Here is a 20,008-nt window from a genome sequence, read left to right on the forward strand (position 1 = left end):
TAGAATTATTTACCTTCTCAGGCCATCCTTCTTGTCATAAGAGCTCAGATGGCTTACAAATGACTAACACATAGAATATACTGAGGAAATCATTTTGAAATAAATGGAGCCTGTATTATGCTGGTAGATAAGAATAGAAAACCAATAAAGTAGAAAGTAATGGTTTGTAGTATACACTATTCTTGGTTTTTTTTACACTGTCAATATTCCTTTAAATAAGCAACTCTTTAAGCGCAAGCACAAGTCAGGTATTGTGCTTTTCACAAACATGTATTTTTAGAATAATTTTGAGAGCTGCATCTTTGGTGAACAGTGAAGCGTTGCTGCTCGTTGCTCAGCTCTGGCGTACAAAAGGGGCTGCTCTTCTGCACTTCCTTCTTCTCAGCTTCATGGTTGGAGTTCACAGGTTCCAATGTGGAGGTAGAGTGAACTGAATCTGGACCCACCAGGCTTCTCTGAGTTGAAAGGTCTCTATGGGCAGAGGAGTGGCTCCTGACAGTGGCCCCTCTTACCTTACCTGAACTCCGAGCTATGGTCCATATTTGTGTCTGGCCAAGGGTCTGGGGAGGACTGGTTAGGGTGCAAAGTACCTAAAAATTAGAGAGGACTGAGAAGATGGTGTTCTGAAGAAGGACACTGATTCAGACCCTGAAAAGGATCATTTTCCATAGCAGCCTGGTACTAACTTGGCTCTCAGGGATTAACTCAAATAAGAGTTGTCAGCTGTGGTTGCACAATAGACTCACTTGGGGAGATTTTTTTAATTACTAAAGCTAGGTTCCCTCCTATCCAGAGATGCTAATTCAGGTGTAGGTGGGGTCCTGAGATGAGTATCTTTTAAACACTTTCTCAGGTGATTCTAACATGCATCCACTGAGGACAACTGGTCATTCAACACCTGACTACACTTCCTGGGACTCAGTCAGAATGAGACAGGCTTTTGTGTGGAGAAACATGGGAGCAATGCCACTGTGTGTGGTGTTTGGGGAACACATATGCATTGTGTATATATTGTGTAGATATCTTCATATGTGTAAAATGTATATTTAAGTGTATTTATTTCAGTTAATATTGTAAAATATGGTTTAAAACATTGATATTATGGACAAATATTATATGATTTCATTTATGTGAGATGCTTAGAATAGTTAAATTCATAAAGACAGTAAGTTAGAATAGTGGTTACCAGGGACTGGGGGGAGGAAGGGAATGGGGTGTTGTTGTTTAATGGGTAGAGTTTCATTTGGGAAGGTGAAAAAGTTCTGGAAATGGATGGTGGTGATGATTGCACAACAATGTGAATGTACTTACTGCCACTGAACTGTGCACTTAATAAAAGTTTAAATGATTTTTAAGTAGAATTTTAAGATAATATGCTTTTTTGGTAGGTAACTTTTAAGGTTCTGGTTTAACAAGCTTCCATAATGCATATAGCATTGTACAGAATACTGGAAACAAAACATTTATTTCTTGCTTTGGATACCTGAGCAGTAACCTCAGCTTCCTGCCTATGGGTTTTCCATACCATACCAGGACCAACACCCTGAAATATCCACTCTAAATTTACTGATCCCCAGAACCACCTGAGTTATTACACATAGCTTCTCACAAGAGTTCCCATCTATACCTACCATTCCCACCCCTGAGACCCTCTTAGTCTCACAGCTATTTCTTAACCATCCAGAAATTCTTGGAGGCTTTGTCATTCATAAGTCTTATTTGCCACTACAGACAGCTCTGAGTATGTTGGAATGGCATATCAAGGTTTGCTTGTAGGGAAAGGAAGATCAGTGAAGTTGGAATTTAAGGAGTCTTTGAGTATACTGTAAGTGAACATGAAGAATAAGTTAATACCAATTTTGTCAAATGAGTGGCACTTAAATGACAACAGCATAAATGGCTAAAATAAATCAGCTATTCTTTTATTCATTATTTAAAAAAAATTATGAGGAAGCCATTATGAGCCAAGACTTGTCATAGTGGCAATGAGAAGATTCTGAGAAGTCCCCAGACCAATTTGGGAGATCAAATGGGCATTAATCATAGAACATAAGAAAGACCATAAACGAGGTAAAAGTATCTATTCTTTTGGTTGTAAGAGACAGAAATTCATAAAGCTTTAAGTAAAAAAATAATGTAATGGCTCATGGGATAGAAAAGTCCAGGGTAAGTTTGCCTTCAGACACAGCTGAATTCAGGTATACTTCTTAAAAATTTTCTCCTCTCATCATTTGACTCTCTGTGGTCCTCATTCTGAGGCAGACCCACATATTGTGGTGACTAGATTGCTCTAAGCATAATAAATTCATACCAGTTTGAAAATTCCATATAAAGAGAACTCTTTTCCTAAAGTTTTGACTAAAATTCTAGGAGTGAGTCTCATTGAGATGAAGTGCCCATCTCTAGAGCTGGGGGGATGGAGAAAAACAGGGAGTTGGCTTTACTCAAACTATATAGACTGATCAGGTGGTGAGGGAGATGTTTTACAGTGGGAAATAAATTCCTCTTATCCGAAGAGGAAATGGATCCTGGCCTGACAAGTAATTTTCCTCACCACAGCATGGAAATTAAGATGGGGAAGGGGGCTGGTCTCCTGTAGGAAATCAGAGGAGGATTCTCAGAAGGACCAATATTTAAACTGGTCTTTATGAACTTAAGAATGTGAAAGATCTGATCATGAAAGGAAGGGAAGGGTTAGAGGGAAGGCACACCTAAGGAAGAAATAGCATAAGAAGTATGAATATCAATCAATGATTTTAGATAAGAAGGTTCTATATGATCAGCCTATTATTGGGTGATACAGGTTGATCCAGAGAGGACATTAAATTGAGGCAGGAGAGACCTCTTCAGCCCACCTTAGCAGACCTGCCTTGAGACAGTCTCCATCTTTTAGTAATGATAATAAGATTTCTTGAAAATAAGCAGAGCAAGCAATAATGCAATTTTAAGTGAACTAAATATCAGGTCACAGTAATTCTTGGTCAATGACACAAGTTAAATACCTATAAAAGGTATTCCTCAGGTTGGGGTATAATTTGTGAAGTAAATTTGTTTTTGGTGCTCTTGTACTTTGTTTTGTTTTATTTTGTCTTTTAATGTATGGTTATATTAGAGAGAACCTCACCCATTAGGAGACTTCCAATGGTCTTGTGTGAAAAACATAGGTAAAAGAGTTCAAAGCACAGGATAATATAAAACAATATTGAAGTCTTAGAAACAGAGTTTAAATATTTCCTTTTGTTTCATTTTTTTGACTTTAAAAATATAATAGGAACCCACAGAGAGGATTATTTATGAAAATACAACTCTGTGGCCTGCTTCAGCCATCATTGTCAGATCACCCTTTCAGATATACGTTATTTTACAGAAAATTCTTTAAAATTCTGAGAGGTCATGTAATGTTGAATTCTTTCTTGGCTCAAATCAGGAATCAAACAATAGCTCTAGGTCTAAAAATGTTTCCAAATCTCTAACATTCTCTTACTCAAATTTAAAAAATTCCTAGCATGTCTGCCTTGAACTCCTCAAACTATGGTCATGAGAGAGTAAATTTCCATTTTGTTGTAGACCCCTCCTCTTGGGCTAATTCTATATTGAAGGCAATTTTGATAAACAATAGACAACCACTGTTATCTAACCCTTTTATCAAAAAATGCAAAGAACCAGGAAGCAAAGACAAAGAAATTTGGAAAACAAAAATGAGCTAACATTTATTCTTGATTTTTGTCTCTGCTTTTTTCATGCTTCCTTATTTTTCTCCATATATTAAATATATAATAACCAAATTTTATTAATATACACACAAAGTATATATTACATGTGTAGCATGTAAGCATGGTAGGTAGTAGGTAAACTAAGTCAGCAGTTGGTTTCTGCGATAGCATTCTGTATGGCCCATGGCGGGCTTGTGCCATTCCCAAATAGAAAAATCTCAAATGAAAGGTGACATAAGCCACATTGAGCTAAAAAGAAAAAAAAAAAACTAATAACATCGAAGAGTTACTGTTCAAACTAAAGGACAAGGCTCCTTTGTAAATTTTTAATAAAACTTCGCTTTGTTCTTTTTTCCAACAAATATTTTTAAATTAGTGAAATATCAAAGAAAACATGAGGAAGGGAGCACAGGATGGAAACATAAAAAGCATAAATGAAATCCAAGAAGTTCTGTGGTAGATGACTAAAATTTTCTTCACAAAGAAAAAATGAATAAACTATTTCATCATCTCATGTTTCCCTAAAAGGGAAAAACACATAAGTTTTGTTTTGGGATAAGTAGCCAAGGCTATTGTAGAGGGGGGAAGTGTTATGGGAAAATGAAAGTGACTCTTATGTCTATAGCACATAAAATATCTAAAAGTTACAAAATATTAAAGGAAAAGAAGGTATATCTGTAAAAAATTTTAGTGCACATGTTGGTGGAAAGCAGAATTGTGGGATAAATGGTTGTATTACTGAAATAGAACTTGGTATATAAACTCAAACATTCCTTTCAAATTCAGTTTTGCAGGGGTTTGACTTCAGAGGCCTGAGCACTTTCGACTTTATCTTTGTCTTTATTCTTCATTTGGATAAACGCAACTGCTAAAATTATACCTGAAAGAGAAAACTCAGGGTCAAACAGATGGGATCTTAAAATATACTGTCACATTCATTTATAAAGTAATATCGTGGTAGGAAAAAAAATGACTCATACAACTTCATTTTAGTTTGTGGCACAATAAAGTTTCATTGTCCTGGTGAATAAGAGTTTCTAGGCATTGGCTTTCTTAGATAAGTAAGTTTATCACTTATCTTATTGTCAGTAAGTATGTACCAATTCCTAAGTCATATCTAAGCTAGTGCCTATCGCTGGGTCTCTATCAAGGAATATAGAACCTAATACCTGCACTACTCTGAAAACTAAGTGTATAAGCATCTGACAATTTCCAAACTTTGTACATGTTCAGTAAAAGTTGATTCTAGTCCTTCCTCTTCTCTAGAAAAAATAGTTCAATCAAACAACTAGAAAGCTGTTCAAAGATTTGTTCACCTACCCAAAGCCTACATTCACTGTCTCCACTCAAAATATCACATGTTGGGGGTGCTTTCCTCATGATTCCAGTTTGAGTAGACTACCTAACCTTTCAGATTTCTCCTATCTTTAAACTCCTAGAAATTACATTGTACATTTTAGCAGTAAATGTGTGTTAAAAATCAGAGACCAATATGAAAAAGGGAGCTGTTTTAAGGAAATTAATCTGGCAGTAAGTTAATATCACTAATCATCAGAGAAATGCAAATCAAAACCATAATTAGATATCACTTCACACCTATCATATAAGCTATTATCAAAAAGACAACAAATAACATGTGTTGGAAAGGATGTGGTGGAAAGGGAATACTCATGCACTGTTGGTAGAATTGTAAACTAGTGTAGGCACTGTGGAAAACAGTATGGAGTTTCATCAAAAAAACTAAAAATTTCTACTTTTGGGTATCTATCCAAAGAAGACAAAAATGTGAATTCATAAAGTTATATGTACCCCTATATTCATTGAAGCATTCATAACAACTAAGATATGGAAGCAACCAAGGTGTCTATCAATAAATAAATGGATAGAAAAGATATAATAGACAGATGAGAGAAAGAGAGACAGACAGACAGACAGACAGACAGGCAGAAATATATAGATAGAGCCACTGATATACATATATATATGTATACACACAACACACATACACAATGGAATATTATTTAGCCATTAACAAAAAACAATGAAATCTTGCCATTTGTGACAATATGAATGGACCTAGACTGTATTATACTAAGTGAAATAAGTCAGCCAGAGAAGGACAAATACGGTGCAATGTCACTTACATGTGGAATCTAAAAAAACAAACAAAAAAAGTGAACAAACAAGATAGAAACAGTCTCACAGATATAGAGAAAAAACTGATGGTTGCCAAAAGGTAGAGAAATGGGTTAATGGGCAAAAAAGGTGAAGAAGAATAAGAGGTATGAACTTACAACTGTAAAATAAGTCATAGGGATGTAACGTACAGCACCAGGAATGTAATAAATAGTATTATAATAATTTTTCATGGTGCAGATGGTTACTAGATTTATCACAGTTATCACTTTTTAAGGCATATAAATGTTGAATAACTATATTGTACACATGAAACACACATAATATTTTATGTGAACCAAACTTTTAAAAAAGATAAATAAAATAAAGGATATTGCACAGTCTTTATTTTATTGTTATTTTAAAAAGATTCTTGCAATAATCCCAACCCTATTTTGCAAAAAGTAATGATTAAAACTATAAAATCCTACTACTTCTATCTATATCTGCAAACTCATCCAATCTTTAACTCGTAACAAAATTATGGGATTGAATGGTCATACTAGAAAGTTGCTATTTGGTACACAAGCTCAAAAATCCCTTAAGATGAGAAGTCAAATAGAATAAGGAAAGGCATAGAGGTAAAGAAGAGCTTAGTAAGTAATGGAACCTCAGAAAGCCAGCTCAATTCGTATAAAAGGTGTGCACCAGACTCTGGTCGTCATATGGTCACCATGCATATATTAAGATGGGTAATAGCCATGTCATGAAGACCCTTCCATATCATAATAACGAGGAGTTTGGATGGAAGTGTATAGGAAATGAGAACTCTGTTAGTGCTGTGAATCAGGGTCCAATGTGACAGATTAGGTCATTGCAGAAAAGAGCAGATGCTGAGAGAAAAATTAAGAATACTTAGAATAATCCCAGCCTTTCTTTTAAAAGAGAAAAGACATGAGACTGTGTAAACCCCTATACTCTGGAACACAAAAATTGATAAAGTATCTATTTCCAATACTTAACTTGTGGTGAGAACAAAGGTTGAACGAGGGTAAGCACTCGTTTGTAGGCATGGAGTGGTTCATAAAAAAGCAGACAGGTAGAATGGGGACTCTGCTGTCTAGCCAGGCCAAGAGCTAAGGCAAATGAGGCCTGTAATGTAGTGGAATTATTTGGAAGTAATAAAGATTCATGGTCCACAGTCATGGAAATGTACAGAGGAACATTCTGCAACATTTCAGGTATGTCAACATCTCTGGAAAGCTAACTTGTACTTATTCTAAAAATGGTGGACTAGATCATAAGCTCTATAGCTTATGATCATATAGGTTTTATTACGTCTTGCCCATCACTATCCCCCATACCAAGCACAGTGCCTGCCTGATAGATAGCAATGTCACAGCTGTTGCATTTCTTTCTCTTTTATCATGTATGCTCAGTAACTAGGCATAAAATACAATCCTTTATGCTTTAAAGCTCTGTATATTTCTCAAACTAACCAACAAGGCAATGATGGGTAGAGGGTAGTACTAAAGCAGTATCTCCCAACCAGGTAATCTATATTCTTGGCTATTGCCTCAGTTGCTATTTGAACAGCCACTAGACCAGCCCACGAAGCAGAACTTATGTTTCTGAAGACCAGCACAGAAATCCTTGAATCTGAGATATTATACTCACCAATGACCAAAAACGTAGCCAGGAGTATGCCAACTGTCATGCCCACAGTGGGCATCCCAGGCTGGCGACCTGCTGGCTGGAAGCACCGTTCTTCCACACAAGTGCAGAAAGTAACTGAAGAGCAAAACAGTATTTAGTAATATAAATTTTTAAGTGAACATTTGCAGAACCCCATATTAAACTCTAGAATTCTTTCAAACTACTCATGGTGATAGACATTATCCCGAGTTGCCTACAGCAAAATACCTACCTGGTAAAAAAACGGTCCCTTCCATGGGTGGCCGGCCACCATCATTGATGTGAATTGGGATATAATAAACTCTCTCCTCGAAGCCTATGTGTTTGGTGGAAAGTCTGGCATGAGTTCCTGTAAGAAAAAGAGTAAAATAAATGACATGGAACACAATTTCAGGCCCCTGGATTTGCAGGATTAAAGCTCATCTTTATATCATATACTAAGATCGACTGGGAAATGCTTAGGTATAAGTATGAGTTAAGCTACCTAAACTTTCCTAAAATATCACCTTGTACCTTCCTTCCATAATGTCAAAAAGGGCTAAAGTATTCTTTAAGTTCTCAATACCTGATTTCTCTGTAAAAATGAATACTGAATACAGTCAATTATCATTATTCCAAATAGTTGTGTCCTATAAAATTGCTATGGACACTGAATTAGAAAGAAAAAAATTTAAAGAAATAATTGGTAAATTTTCCCCAAATTTAACAAAAACTAAATCCTCAATCCAAGATCAGCAAATCTCAGAGAAAAGGAAAAGGAACAAAATTACAACACAGCACATAATAATCAATTGCTTAAGGCTAGTAATAAAGAGAAAATCTTAAAAGCATCCAGAGGGGAAAAGACACATTACATTCAAGAGAACAAAAAAGAAGCAATACAATCCAGAACACAGTGGAGAAATATCTTCAAAGTACTGAAAAGAGAAGTCTCAATAAATTGAAAAGTATTCTAGTCAAATGTTCTCTGGTCACTATGGAATAAATAAGAAATCAACAACCAGAAAGATATAGGAAATACTAAAATATTTGGAAACTAAAAAATACACTTTTAAATAATACATGGGTCACAGAAGAAACTTAAAGGAAATTTAGAAAGTAATTTAAACTGAGTGAAAATGAAAACACAATACATCTAACTTTGTGGAATGAAGTTAACGTGACACTAAGAGATAAATTTACAATATCAAATGCCTCTGTTAACAAAGAAAAAAGTTCTTATAGCATAAGAAGAATAAAAGAAATAATAGATATCTGAGCAATGAAATGCAAAACAAAAACAGGAAAGAAAAATCAATGAAACCAAAAGCTGGTTCTTTGAGAATATCAACAAGATTAATAACCTCTAGCCAGACCGATCAGGGAAAAAAAAGACATAATTTTTCAATATCAGAATAAAGTGATATCACTATATAATCTGCAGATATTAAGAGAATAATAAAATAATATTATATATAACTTGTGCCAATAAATTAGACAAATTAAATGAAATAGACAAATTATATGAAAGATACAAGCTAATAGCTCAACTGAAAAGGAATTTATAACTTGAATAGCCCTGTATCTATGAAAGAAGTTAGTTGTATTTGTAGATAAAATTTCCTACAAAGAAAACCCCAGGTCCAGATGGCTTCACTGGTGAAGTCTACAAAACTTTAAAAGAAATAAAAAGCAATTTCGCAAAACTCTTTCAGGTAATTTAAGAAGTAGAATACTTCCTAACTCATCCTATTAGGCCAGTATTACTCTGACTTATATCAAAACTAGACAAAGACACTGTAAGAACAGAAAAATATAGACTGATATGCTTCATGGATACAGGCGAAAAAATTCTTATTTTTCATTATATTAAATCTAACAATAAAATCATGATAATATTTCACAACCAAGTAGGCTTTCTCTCAGGAGCAGAAGACTAGTTAAAGATCCAGAAGTTAATTGATATAATTCACCAATTAACAGACCAAAACAAACAAACAAACAAACAAATCAACTACATAATCATCTCAATAGATGCAGAAAAAGCTCTTGAAAATTTTAACACTCATATCTAATTTTAAAAAAGCAAATAAATCTCTCAGCAAGTTAGGAATAGAAAATAAAGTCCTCAATATAAAGGGTATTTATAGCAAACTGTATACCTAACAATGAAAGATGAATGCTTTCTCCTTGAGATCAAGAATAAGCCAAGTTATTTCTGCTTTCACATTCTTCATTCAACATTGTACTGAAGGTTTTAGCCAGTAATAAAGCAAGGTGAAGAAATAAAAGGCATTCGGATTGGAAAGGAAATAAAATTATTATTACTCACAAACCTGATTGTCTATGTATGAAATTTATGGAATCTAAAAAGAGGGAGAACTAATAATGAGGTCATCGATGTTATAGGATACAAAATCAATACATAAAAATCAATTATATTCCTATATTACATAAAAACTAAAAAATTATAAATATCATTTAAAATCCAATCAAAAATATAAAATGCTTAGGGAAAATTTTACAAGAACTTTACACTTAAAATTAAAACACATTGCTCAGAGAAATTAAGGAAGATCTAAATAAATGGAAACATCACGTTCATGGGTCAGAAGATTCTATCTTGTTAAGATGTCAATTCTCCCCCAAATTCAGCTATAGATTGACACAATCCCAATCACTATCTCCATAGGCTTTTTTGTTGTTGTTGTTGTTACAAATAGATAAGCTGAATTTTAACATGTATGTAGAAATGCAAAAGACATACAATAGATGAAATAATCTTGAAATAGAATGAAGTTGGAAAAAATTACACTACTTGATTTCAAGTCTTATTTTGAGGTACAGTAATCAAAACAGTGTAGTATTGGTATAAAGTTAGGCAAAGAGATCAAGAAAATCCAGAAATGATCCATATATATGTGGTCAGTTGATTTTTGATAAAGCTGCTAAGACAATTCAATGTGAAAAGTATATTTTCAATCAGCAGTGTTTGAATAGATAGCCATCTTAAAAATAATGAACCTTGACCTTTACATGCACTATATACACAAATTAACTTGAAATATATCATAAAACTAAATGCAAAGCTAAAACTATGAACCCTTCGGGGGAAAAGTGGAAAATTTTAAGTGACCTTGAGCTTGGCCAAAATTTCTTAAACATCACACACAAAAATGTCGCAAATTATATAAGAAAAAAGTCAGATTTAATGAAAATTTTTAAATTTGCTCTTCAAAAGACTGTTACAAAATGAAAATGCAAGCCACAGACTAGGAGAAAATATTTATAAACATGTATCTGACAGTGAACTTGTATCTAAACTACACAAAGAATTCTTATGACTCAATAATACAAGCCAAAGAGGCAATTTTTTAAATGGCACAATATTTGACTAGACACTTCACCAAAAAAAGATATATGAATGGAAAATAAGCACATGAAAAGATGCTCAACACCATTATTTATTAGGGAACTGTAAATTAAAGTCATTCTGAAATACTACTACACTCCCACAGGAATGGCTAAAATTAAAAAGACTGAGCACAGTGAGTATTGGGGAAAATGTAGAGCATTCTCATACGTTGGTGGGAATGTAAAATGTTACAAATGATCTGGAAAGCAATTTGACATTTTCTTAAAAATTTAACCATAAACTAACATACGATTCAGCCATTCCACTTCTATATATTTAACAAAGAAAATGAAAACATATACTCAAACAAAATATTTGTTCAGCAAATGTTCACAGCAGCTTTACATGTAATATCAAAACTTGGAAGCAACCTAAATGACAATAAATAAGTGAATGGATAGCAAATTGTGATATAGTCATATAATGGAATGTTACTCTACCATAAAAAGGATGAAGAATTGATACACACAACAACATGGATAAAACCCAAAATAACTATGCTCAATGAAATTAGCCAGACCACCCCCCACCCCCAAAAAAGTGTTTATTCTATTATTTTATTTTGATAACATTCTTGAAAATGCAAACTAACCTGTAGCACACAGAAAGCAGATCAGTGATTGCCTGGGGATAGGAGAAGGGCAGGGTGAGCTGAAAATAGGAATTGCAACAAAGCATGAAAAATTTTGGTGGTGGTGAAAATATGCTTATATTGATTGTGTTGATGGCTTCAATAATGTATACATATATAAATTTTAATAAATTCGTATGTTTTAAATATGTGCTATTTGTTGTATGTCAATTATACTTCTACAGAGCTGTTTTTAAAAAGCATTATGAAATTTGCTTCATGGCTGCCATTGGAAATTTTGCAATTGCTACTCAGATTGTTCAACTAAGGGGGATGCTGTGTGTTAACAATCTTTCCTCCTTTCAAAGTTGGGGGCTTTCTCCCCTGTGGAGAACTTCCTTCTGCAAGTTCCCAGAGCATGAACTGCCTTCCTGGAGCATAGAAGAAAGCTTTGTTTTGAATGCTGCAAGCACATCAGGCTAATAAAAACTAATTTCACCATCTATCTGGGTTTTTTTATTTACTTTTTACAACTTACCGTTTATTTTGGAAACTTCCCAGTCTTTTTGTAAGCTTTCACTGCTAAGGGAAAATGTAAATTGTAGACCTCGAAATGACTGTTGATCATCATCAGTGGCCTCGAAAATAACACTTCCAGTTTTTCTGAGGGGATAGCAGAAGAACAAGCCTGTGTACTCCTTAACTAGCCGTGGGGGGTTGTCATTCACATCAGTAAGAGTCAGGTGGAAATTCGCTGTGGAACTCATGGAGGATCCACCTAAGGAATTAAGTGATTGAAACATGGTATCAACTCTCTCATTTCCTCTTAACAAGAAAGGAAATTTTCTTTAAAAAAAAAAAATTATAATTTAAGCAACTGAATATACTGAGGTAGTAGGAAAACAACAAGATTTTATAATCAGATCTGGTTTAATTTCCTGGTTAACAAGTCTTAATGATGATGATGATGATGATGATGATGATAACAACAACTAAGGTTTATGTGCTAATATTTTCTATACGTTACTTCAAATAAACTTTGATTTACTTTTATAGATGAGGATGAGAGAAGTGTGACTTGCCCAAGGTCACGCAACAAGAGAGGTTTCTGACCCAGGAGGTATGTATGACCTTAGAGTCCACACCCTAAATTTCTCCTCAATACTAATTGAGGCATTTTTGTTAAGTTTTCTAAGCTTCATTTCTTCAGCCATAAAACAATTGGCTTTGCGAGGATCCCAAATGTAGTGTTCTTAGAAAATAGCAAAGGGCTACAGAAAAGTTCTTTACTATGGTACAATGGTGAGCAAGCTACTAAACTGCTCAGTGCCTTGGTTTTCTCATCCATAAAATAAAGTCAATAAGCATACCTACCCCATAGTGTTGTATAAGGAGTAAATTTTTACACTGAGTGCTTAAAATAGGGTTGTCAGTGCAACATGAATGCTGTTTATTCCCTTTCTCTCTGACCTCTATCACAGATACTGTTTTTACAATTTCTGCCTCCAACCTGCTTCAATTCTAGTAAACCCTGTTTTCTTGCTTTTCTTTTCAACTGTCTTCAATGTTCCTGACTACACTTAACCAAAGTAGAAAAAGCCACTATGCTCCTGAGGTCATTTTACCTCTTTGCATAATTTCAGGGCCGACAACCGCAAATGGAGCAGGGATTTGAAGCTTGGTTTTGGTTCATGAAACAACTAAATGTGAGAGGCCTTTAGGACACATCCAAAGTGAAGTGTTGACCCCCACAGTATATTGCAGTGGAATGCACAGCATCAAGGCCCAGCCAGAACATTCCTCCTGATTAATCGGTAGTTTTTAAATCAATATTAAATGTATACAATGTGACAGTGGAATGTGCTTAACTAGAAGCAAGCAAGAGAGAGAGTCAGGGCCTGACCTGCTTTGGCTAACCTGTCCACTCATATGTTCGTTTCCAATTCAACACACATTTTCTCATTTCTGCCCTCATTGGTTTCACCTGACTACAGTACTTTTGTTTTTATTAATCTTTTCACAAGCAGGGAACATTTTTATGATTCTCATCTATTGGAATGTTCCCTATTCCAGCTCTCAACTCGACCTCACATTTTAAATGTGTATTTTTGATCTAAAATTCTATTTCTTTAGTCATAATTTGTTCAATTCTCATTTTTTGGTAAACCAGGCAGATATATTTACTATCTAACTAGAGGCTCTAATCAAGATTAGATCAACAGAATTCCTATTCTAACTTGGAGAATTCTGTAAATGCCAAGAACCAACCTTATCACTGGTAAGCACACGATTTCTGTGAGTTTATTTTTATTTTAACTTTTAAAGTCCCTGGAACTCCACACTCAGAACCAGTGGATAATATAAATTACCACAACTGAATTAAATGAGTTGCAAAGATTATATCAGGACAATTCAAACATCCTTGGATTATCTAAATAATGTCTTTCCTTTTCAAAGTTCACTTTATTTTATCAAAACAGATATCCAGGGCCACCCAAACCCTTAAATCAGAAACTCCAGGGGTAACTAGGGTCCATACTGAATAAGCTCCCCAGGGAATTCTGGTGCGTATCAAAATCGAGAACATTGCATATAATATTTTGTTTCGAGAAAGACAAAACCTGAGGTGCTACAATTTAAGACTGAAGGAGCAAGTAATGGTCTAGGTGAACAGGGCAGTAGTTTGACCCTACTCTCAGGAGAAATCTCGAACCACTTTGGAGAAGGTGGTAGTTTGGTGGGCACATAGGAACCGTCCTTAGACCTGCAGCCCCTATAGAAAACCGCAGAGTGAGCAGTATCCATGAAGCTGAGCCAGCCTGCAGGTGCAACTCTGCCTGCAGGAGCCCTGCTTGGGGAACGTGTGGTTCTCATCTTGAGCAAAACAAAGAAGCACTCTCCTCCACTCCTGTACCCTCTTGTTCTTCCACTATAAGATATTTTGACAATTTGACCCAGTGAACCTTCCCACCCACCTTCCCCTCTCTTCCATTTCTATTGATGTATCCCATAATAATTTATATTTCTTTTCTTTGCTCACCTACTTCAGTTGCCACCACTTGTACCCGATACAGACTTTCAGCTTCCCTGTCCAGTGAAGCCACACTAAAGATCTCTCCAGTGACAGAGTCAATTTTAAGCCAACCTCTTGAGTCACCTCTCAGTGAATAACTTTATAAGGTGAAAAGAACAAAAGAAAGCCCACATTATTCTACATGAAAATGTGAAGATAGTTTATGCATCACTACATCAGCACCATCCCTTGCATATTATTTACAGCATAAAAGATCATTACTTAGTATTATTAATGTTTTATTTACATAACATCTATCTTCAAAAGGAGGACTTACTATCTTTACAGAGTGGTAGTTGTATTTGTTTTATTAGAAAAGGTATAGTCACAAACTCTAGGGGAAAAAGTTAAACTTTTCTGGCAATCAAAGAATTTCAATGAAAACAACCTGGAAATATTTTTAAAAACTTATTAGCAACCCACTCCTCTAAGAAAACTGGAACAACCAGTGGTGAAAACGTTGTGTAAATGAATGGATATTCTGAGGCTGCTGGTGGCTCAGTGAATTATCTCATGCAACAAACATCTACTGAGTGCTCAACAAATATCAGGCAATGGACTAAGAGAGGAGATTACAAAAGGGGGCTCTTAGGCCAGTGGAGGAGACTGATACAGAAATGATAATTTCAATAAAATGTGGTAAATACAATGGAAGGGGCCTCATGGAATCTCAGAGAAGTTCACAGGCATCAGTGCAGTCTTCCTGAAAAAGTAGATGTTAATTTAACTAAGGTCAGAAAAAGCAGGCAGCTTCAAGCAGGAGATGCATAAGCTAAGGCTGAGAGGCTGAGGATGAACTTTCAGGTGTAGGGGAGTCAGACTTTCCAGCAGTGTTGGAAATAAATGGGAAGCAGTGAATGGGAACAATGATGTCCCAGAGACTGGAAAGAGTCAAATCATGGGAAGCAGTGAGCAGCCACGGAATGGTATTAAGCAGGAAATTGCTCTAGTCATATTTGTGTTTTCAGTGGAACTCATTGGCAGGTGTGTGAAAGATAAATTTGCAAGAGACAAGACTAGAACCACATGAAAAACCAATTGAAAAGGCCTTTGTAAAGCAACACATCATAGCCATAAGGATGTCTAAATCTTTAGCCCAAAGAATTTCACTTCTGGAAATTTTCCCCAAACAAAAACAATTTAATAGAAGTTACAGAAGAATCACAGGTATACATATAGTCAAAATATTTTGTATAATAAATACTGAAAACAACACACATGTGCAGGAAAAAGGTGATGATTAAAAAGGTATGATGTATTAGTTCATCAAATTAATTTTTCCCAATGTTAGTATATTCTATATGTCAAGTGCTATATTAAGCGTGTGTACAGGTGATGAACAAGAAATTCTGTGTAATCAGAATTTCATCCTGTGTAAGATGGGAACCCTTCAGAGGGTTTTCAGAGGAGTTATATGATCTGATTTGCTTTTTTTAAAGGACCATTCTGATTGCGACGAATAGATTTAGGGTGAGGTGGAGGAGTGGTGCAGGGGCAAGGATTAATCCAGAAAAGAGATGTAGCCTGAACCATGGCAGAAGTGGTGATGAGCACTTGTATTCTGGATGTATTTCAATGAAAAAATCTCTAATATTTGCTGGCAAATTAGATTAGAATCCATTGGTTGCTGATGGATTATAAGTTTACAAAGCTTAGAGAAATAGAACAATTAACTTACTCAGGCCAAAAACTTTAGAATCATCTCAATTTTTAACTAACTTATTGCTAGCATCTGAACTACTAATTATTCCTCATTCTTAAAGCACTTTTTTCATTTGGAGTTTTCTTACAGGGCACTTCCCTTTTCAGACTTCTTCCTCATCTTCCCAATCTCAACTTAAAAATATATATATATATATATTTTCTTTGATCTATCTGAGAAATTCTCTTAAATGCCTTTGTTTTTCTCACTCATAACTCAAATTTTTATTCACTTGACTTTGACTAATGACAAGTCAAGTGCTATTTTTAATAGCATTCTCATGAAGGAGGAAGAAACATTTATTAAACATAAATGGTTATAAAATTATAGACATTTGTGCCCCATCATAATTTGTGGCTCTAAAGTACAGGGCATATCTACACTAAACCACACAATAAGCCCCCCATGGTCTTTCCTGTCTTATGTTTGTCTTTATAAAACTAGAGAATAAGTAAACTAAAAGAGTTAAACAGTAGGTAAGAACTATACTCTTTGACAATCAGAAAAAAGTCTTAGCATTGATTCCAAGTACTTAAATGACAGCTCATTGAAGGCAAGACTTCCCACAAATGTTTAAAGAAACTTAAGAAATTACTATTCCTAACCACATACATTGGTTTAAATCATGCTGAAATATTTGCCATACCTTAGACAGTAGGGCTAATGTTATACAATAGAAGCAAAAGATGTGGGTTCAAGTCCTATCTTGTGCTCATTAACTATGTGATCCTACAGAAGTTAGAAATATTAACAGATATAGATATATACATGTATGTACGTGTATATATATACATATACATATACACATATATATATTTGGGGCAAATTAATTATCATTGCACTTTTTAAGAAAAATTTGTGTTGGTCCTATTGTACTGGAAGAAAATTGACTGAGATTTGCTAAAGTGGAAAGATTAATACATTTTGTTTAATCACCTTAGCCTGAGCATAAGCCTCCCCAGGGGTGGGCCCTGGAATGAGTCTTGTTGCCCCCGACCTACTCTCTGGAATACCAAGGAACCTACCTATGTACTTTACATTCAGAAGATTCCCTTATCCCTGCCGAGTCTGCCCAGTTGGGCTTTTGCTTCATTCTCTTTGTTTAGAACCCCAGTCTGCCTTAGGGCTTGGCTGGAACTATTCCCCAAACCCCAGCCCCTGCCTGGGACTGGTTCAGACACAAAGTGGTCTCTAGATCCCATCTCCTGAATTCATCAGCTCTCAATGGAACCTATAGTGAGTGGGCTGGAATGGAATCTAACATGCTTACAACTTGCCTGAGCCTGAATCTCCCCACCCTCCACCCACACTACACTTCCACCCCCACCTTCCACCCCCACTGTCAAGAACTATGGAACTGCTGCCTGCAGGAATCAAGGTCAAGTTCACCATGTGCACTAGCATTGAGTTTCAGATCACTAGCTGCTCTCTTAGGGGAGAGCCCTGGAGTCAAGCCAGCTCCTCTGCCCCTCTCAGCCCTTCCTCCTCCCCACAGGCCTTGGTCACCGCACAGCCAGGCCTGCCCAGCTTGCTCTCTTCTACCTTATTTCCAGACCTTCCGGATCTTTGGCAGTCACGTTGCCCACTTTTGTGCCTACAGCCACACCTTCACTGACTTTTGCTTGGAATACTTGTTGGGAAAATTGGGGTGCTTCATCCACATTTGTTACAAAAAGACTGAACGTGGCAAAAGATCTGGCATCGTACTTTACACCAGGCACCAGAGGCTCAGGATTTTCCGCATGGAACAAAATGTTGTGAATGGATGCTGTTTCGAAATCAAGAGGCTGTGTAAGGCAAAAAAAAAAAAAAAAAAATACAATTAATTTGAGGACAACTAGCTCCCTTAAAAGATTTATTCCCTAGACTCCTTTAAAAAACTCTCTTACAAAGCAGTAGTTCTCAATTCAGTGTCAACACAAACCTACTTTTCAGAATGGTAATAGCACCATGAAAAAGTCTGTGCTGCAGGATTTATCAGAGTTTTTAACATGCTAATATGCATTTGACTCTCCTAGAAGAGGAAATCAGTGCAGCTCTCCTGAAATTTATTTAACCCTGGAATAGTTCATTCAGCAAAAATTTATTGATTCTCTCAAAAGAGTTCTTAGTAGACAGCATGGGAAATGCTTATACAGAGATTTTTCACATTATATGGAGAATGATCTCCCAGGAACCTTGGGATCCAACTCCAAAATAAAGGCCCTTAAGCATATGGAGAATGGGAGAGGTTAGAAGAGACAATCAAAAGACAGATGATCTGCTCTTATTCCAGGTCATTCCAGACAGGGTCAGAAATAAAAAATTGAGAAACAAATCTTGGTTTAGTATGAGGAAGAATTTAACAATTAAGGCTACCCAAGACAAAAAACAGTTGCTTCAAACACAGTAAGTTTCCAAATCTGGAAGCTTTCAGGAAGGGCTTAAACAACCGATGATAGGCTAGTATAGAAAGGATTTAAATATCATTTAAACAATTGGTTTTATATATGAGACTTTGAAAGTCTCTCTTGAGGGTTCTTAACTTGGATTAAAGGGATTCTGGGAGATTTTAAACTCCTAGATTTTTAAACCAAAAGCAAAATATTACTTATGTATGTACTTATGTGAATTTTTTTCAGAAAGAGGATATATAGTTTTGTCAGAGTCTCAGTGGTATCTCAAAGTAATGAAGAAACCAAAGCAAAGTCCCAAAAGGACATTATGGATTATGGAAACTGCACTATTTTATTCACTCTTCCACGTGTGCAGGGCCCAGGACCTATTAGTGAGTTGTCAGCCCTTTAACTTTAATATATATATATATCTATACCATTGGTTAAACAGAAATAATAACATCCATGTGAACAGAAAAACTCATGGAGGGTTTGATGCATAATTGTATCAGCTCAGTCTGCCTTTCCCCAACATCTGAAAAAATTCTCCCCCTCACTCAGGAGCTGGCTCAATGCTGTCCCCTCCAGATCGGTTTCCCTGACTCCTTTTCTCTATGCCCAAGTACACAAGCTCCATAACCTCTATAATCTCATAGTACCTGACCCAGTATTCTAATTGTTTCAGTACCTATTTTAGATCCTTACTGACCATAAGCTCTCTGCAAGGAAGAATTGTGTTATATTCATCCTTGCTTCTCATCTCTTCCTTGACATGCAATATCCATAGACCATCAGTCAGGAAACATAACGATGAGAAGGCCTTGGTCCTTCCTGAACCTTGTGGGCTCCAGTGGAAAAGAGTCCAGAGAAAATGACCACTCTTCAGAACCCCTCTCCTCCATGCACACACAAACATATACAACATCATAACCCAATTTCTAGTTCAACTGAAAGTACAAAGATTGCTCATGTGGAAAAGAAAGAATTAATGTGAAGACACAAAGTATTTTGAGAAAAAAATAAGAAGCAACTGAAAGGATATAATATATAGGACATAAAATGTTGTGAGACAACTGAGATGTAAAAAGAGAGGTTTCTCACAGAGATAAGCACACACTGTCTTCAGGGCATGGCCCCATGATGACTGCTTGATCACTACCATATAGTTTTACATGGCTCCTCACTTGGGGTGGGGGTGCAAGCTGTAGCTTCTGACTCCTAGGGACCTACTCCTCATATCAGGAAATGAAGTCAGAAGTATCAGATTGAGAAATCCTGGTGGAGGGAGCAGAAAGGCACCAGCCCCTAGAACAAGCCTGCAATGAGGACAAAGGACATATTCTCTGATATTCTCTGTTCTTTGCTGGTCC

General features: G+C 35.8%; 1 protein-coding gene across 1 annotated transcript in view; it reads right to left on the minus strand.

Moving 5' to 3' along the window:
* Nucleotides 1-4,495: 4,495 nt before the first annotated feature.
* The window catches only part of CDH17 (cadherin 17), a 50,900-nt gene continuing 35,387 nt past the window's right edge, over nt 4,496-20,008 (minus strand). Inside the window, exons 12-17 of the mRNA XM_016129509.2 lie at nt 17,806-18,050; nt 14,529-14,659; nt 12,027-12,266; nt 7,756-7,872; nt 7,506-7,619; nt 4,496-4,593 (exon numbers count right to left, since the gene is read on the minus strand). Coding sequence (XP_015984995.2) covers nt 4,496-4,593; nt 7,506-7,619; nt 7,756-7,872; nt 12,027-12,266; nt 14,529-14,659; nt 17,806-18,050 — 945 coding nt within the window. The remainder of the gene's footprint in view (nt 4,594-7,505; nt 7,620-7,755; nt 7,873-12,026; nt 12,267-14,528; nt 14,660-17,805; nt 18,051-20,008) is intronic.

The sequence above is a fragment of the Rousettus aegyptiacus genome, unplaced genomic scaffold (assembly GCF_014176215.1).
Source record: "Rousettus aegyptiacus isolate mRouAeg1 unplaced genomic scaffold, mRouAeg1.p scaffold_m13_p_15, whole genome shotgun sequence".
Lineage (NCBI taxonomy): Eukaryota > Metazoa > Chordata > Mammalia > Chiroptera > Pteropodidae > Rousettus > Rousettus aegyptiacus.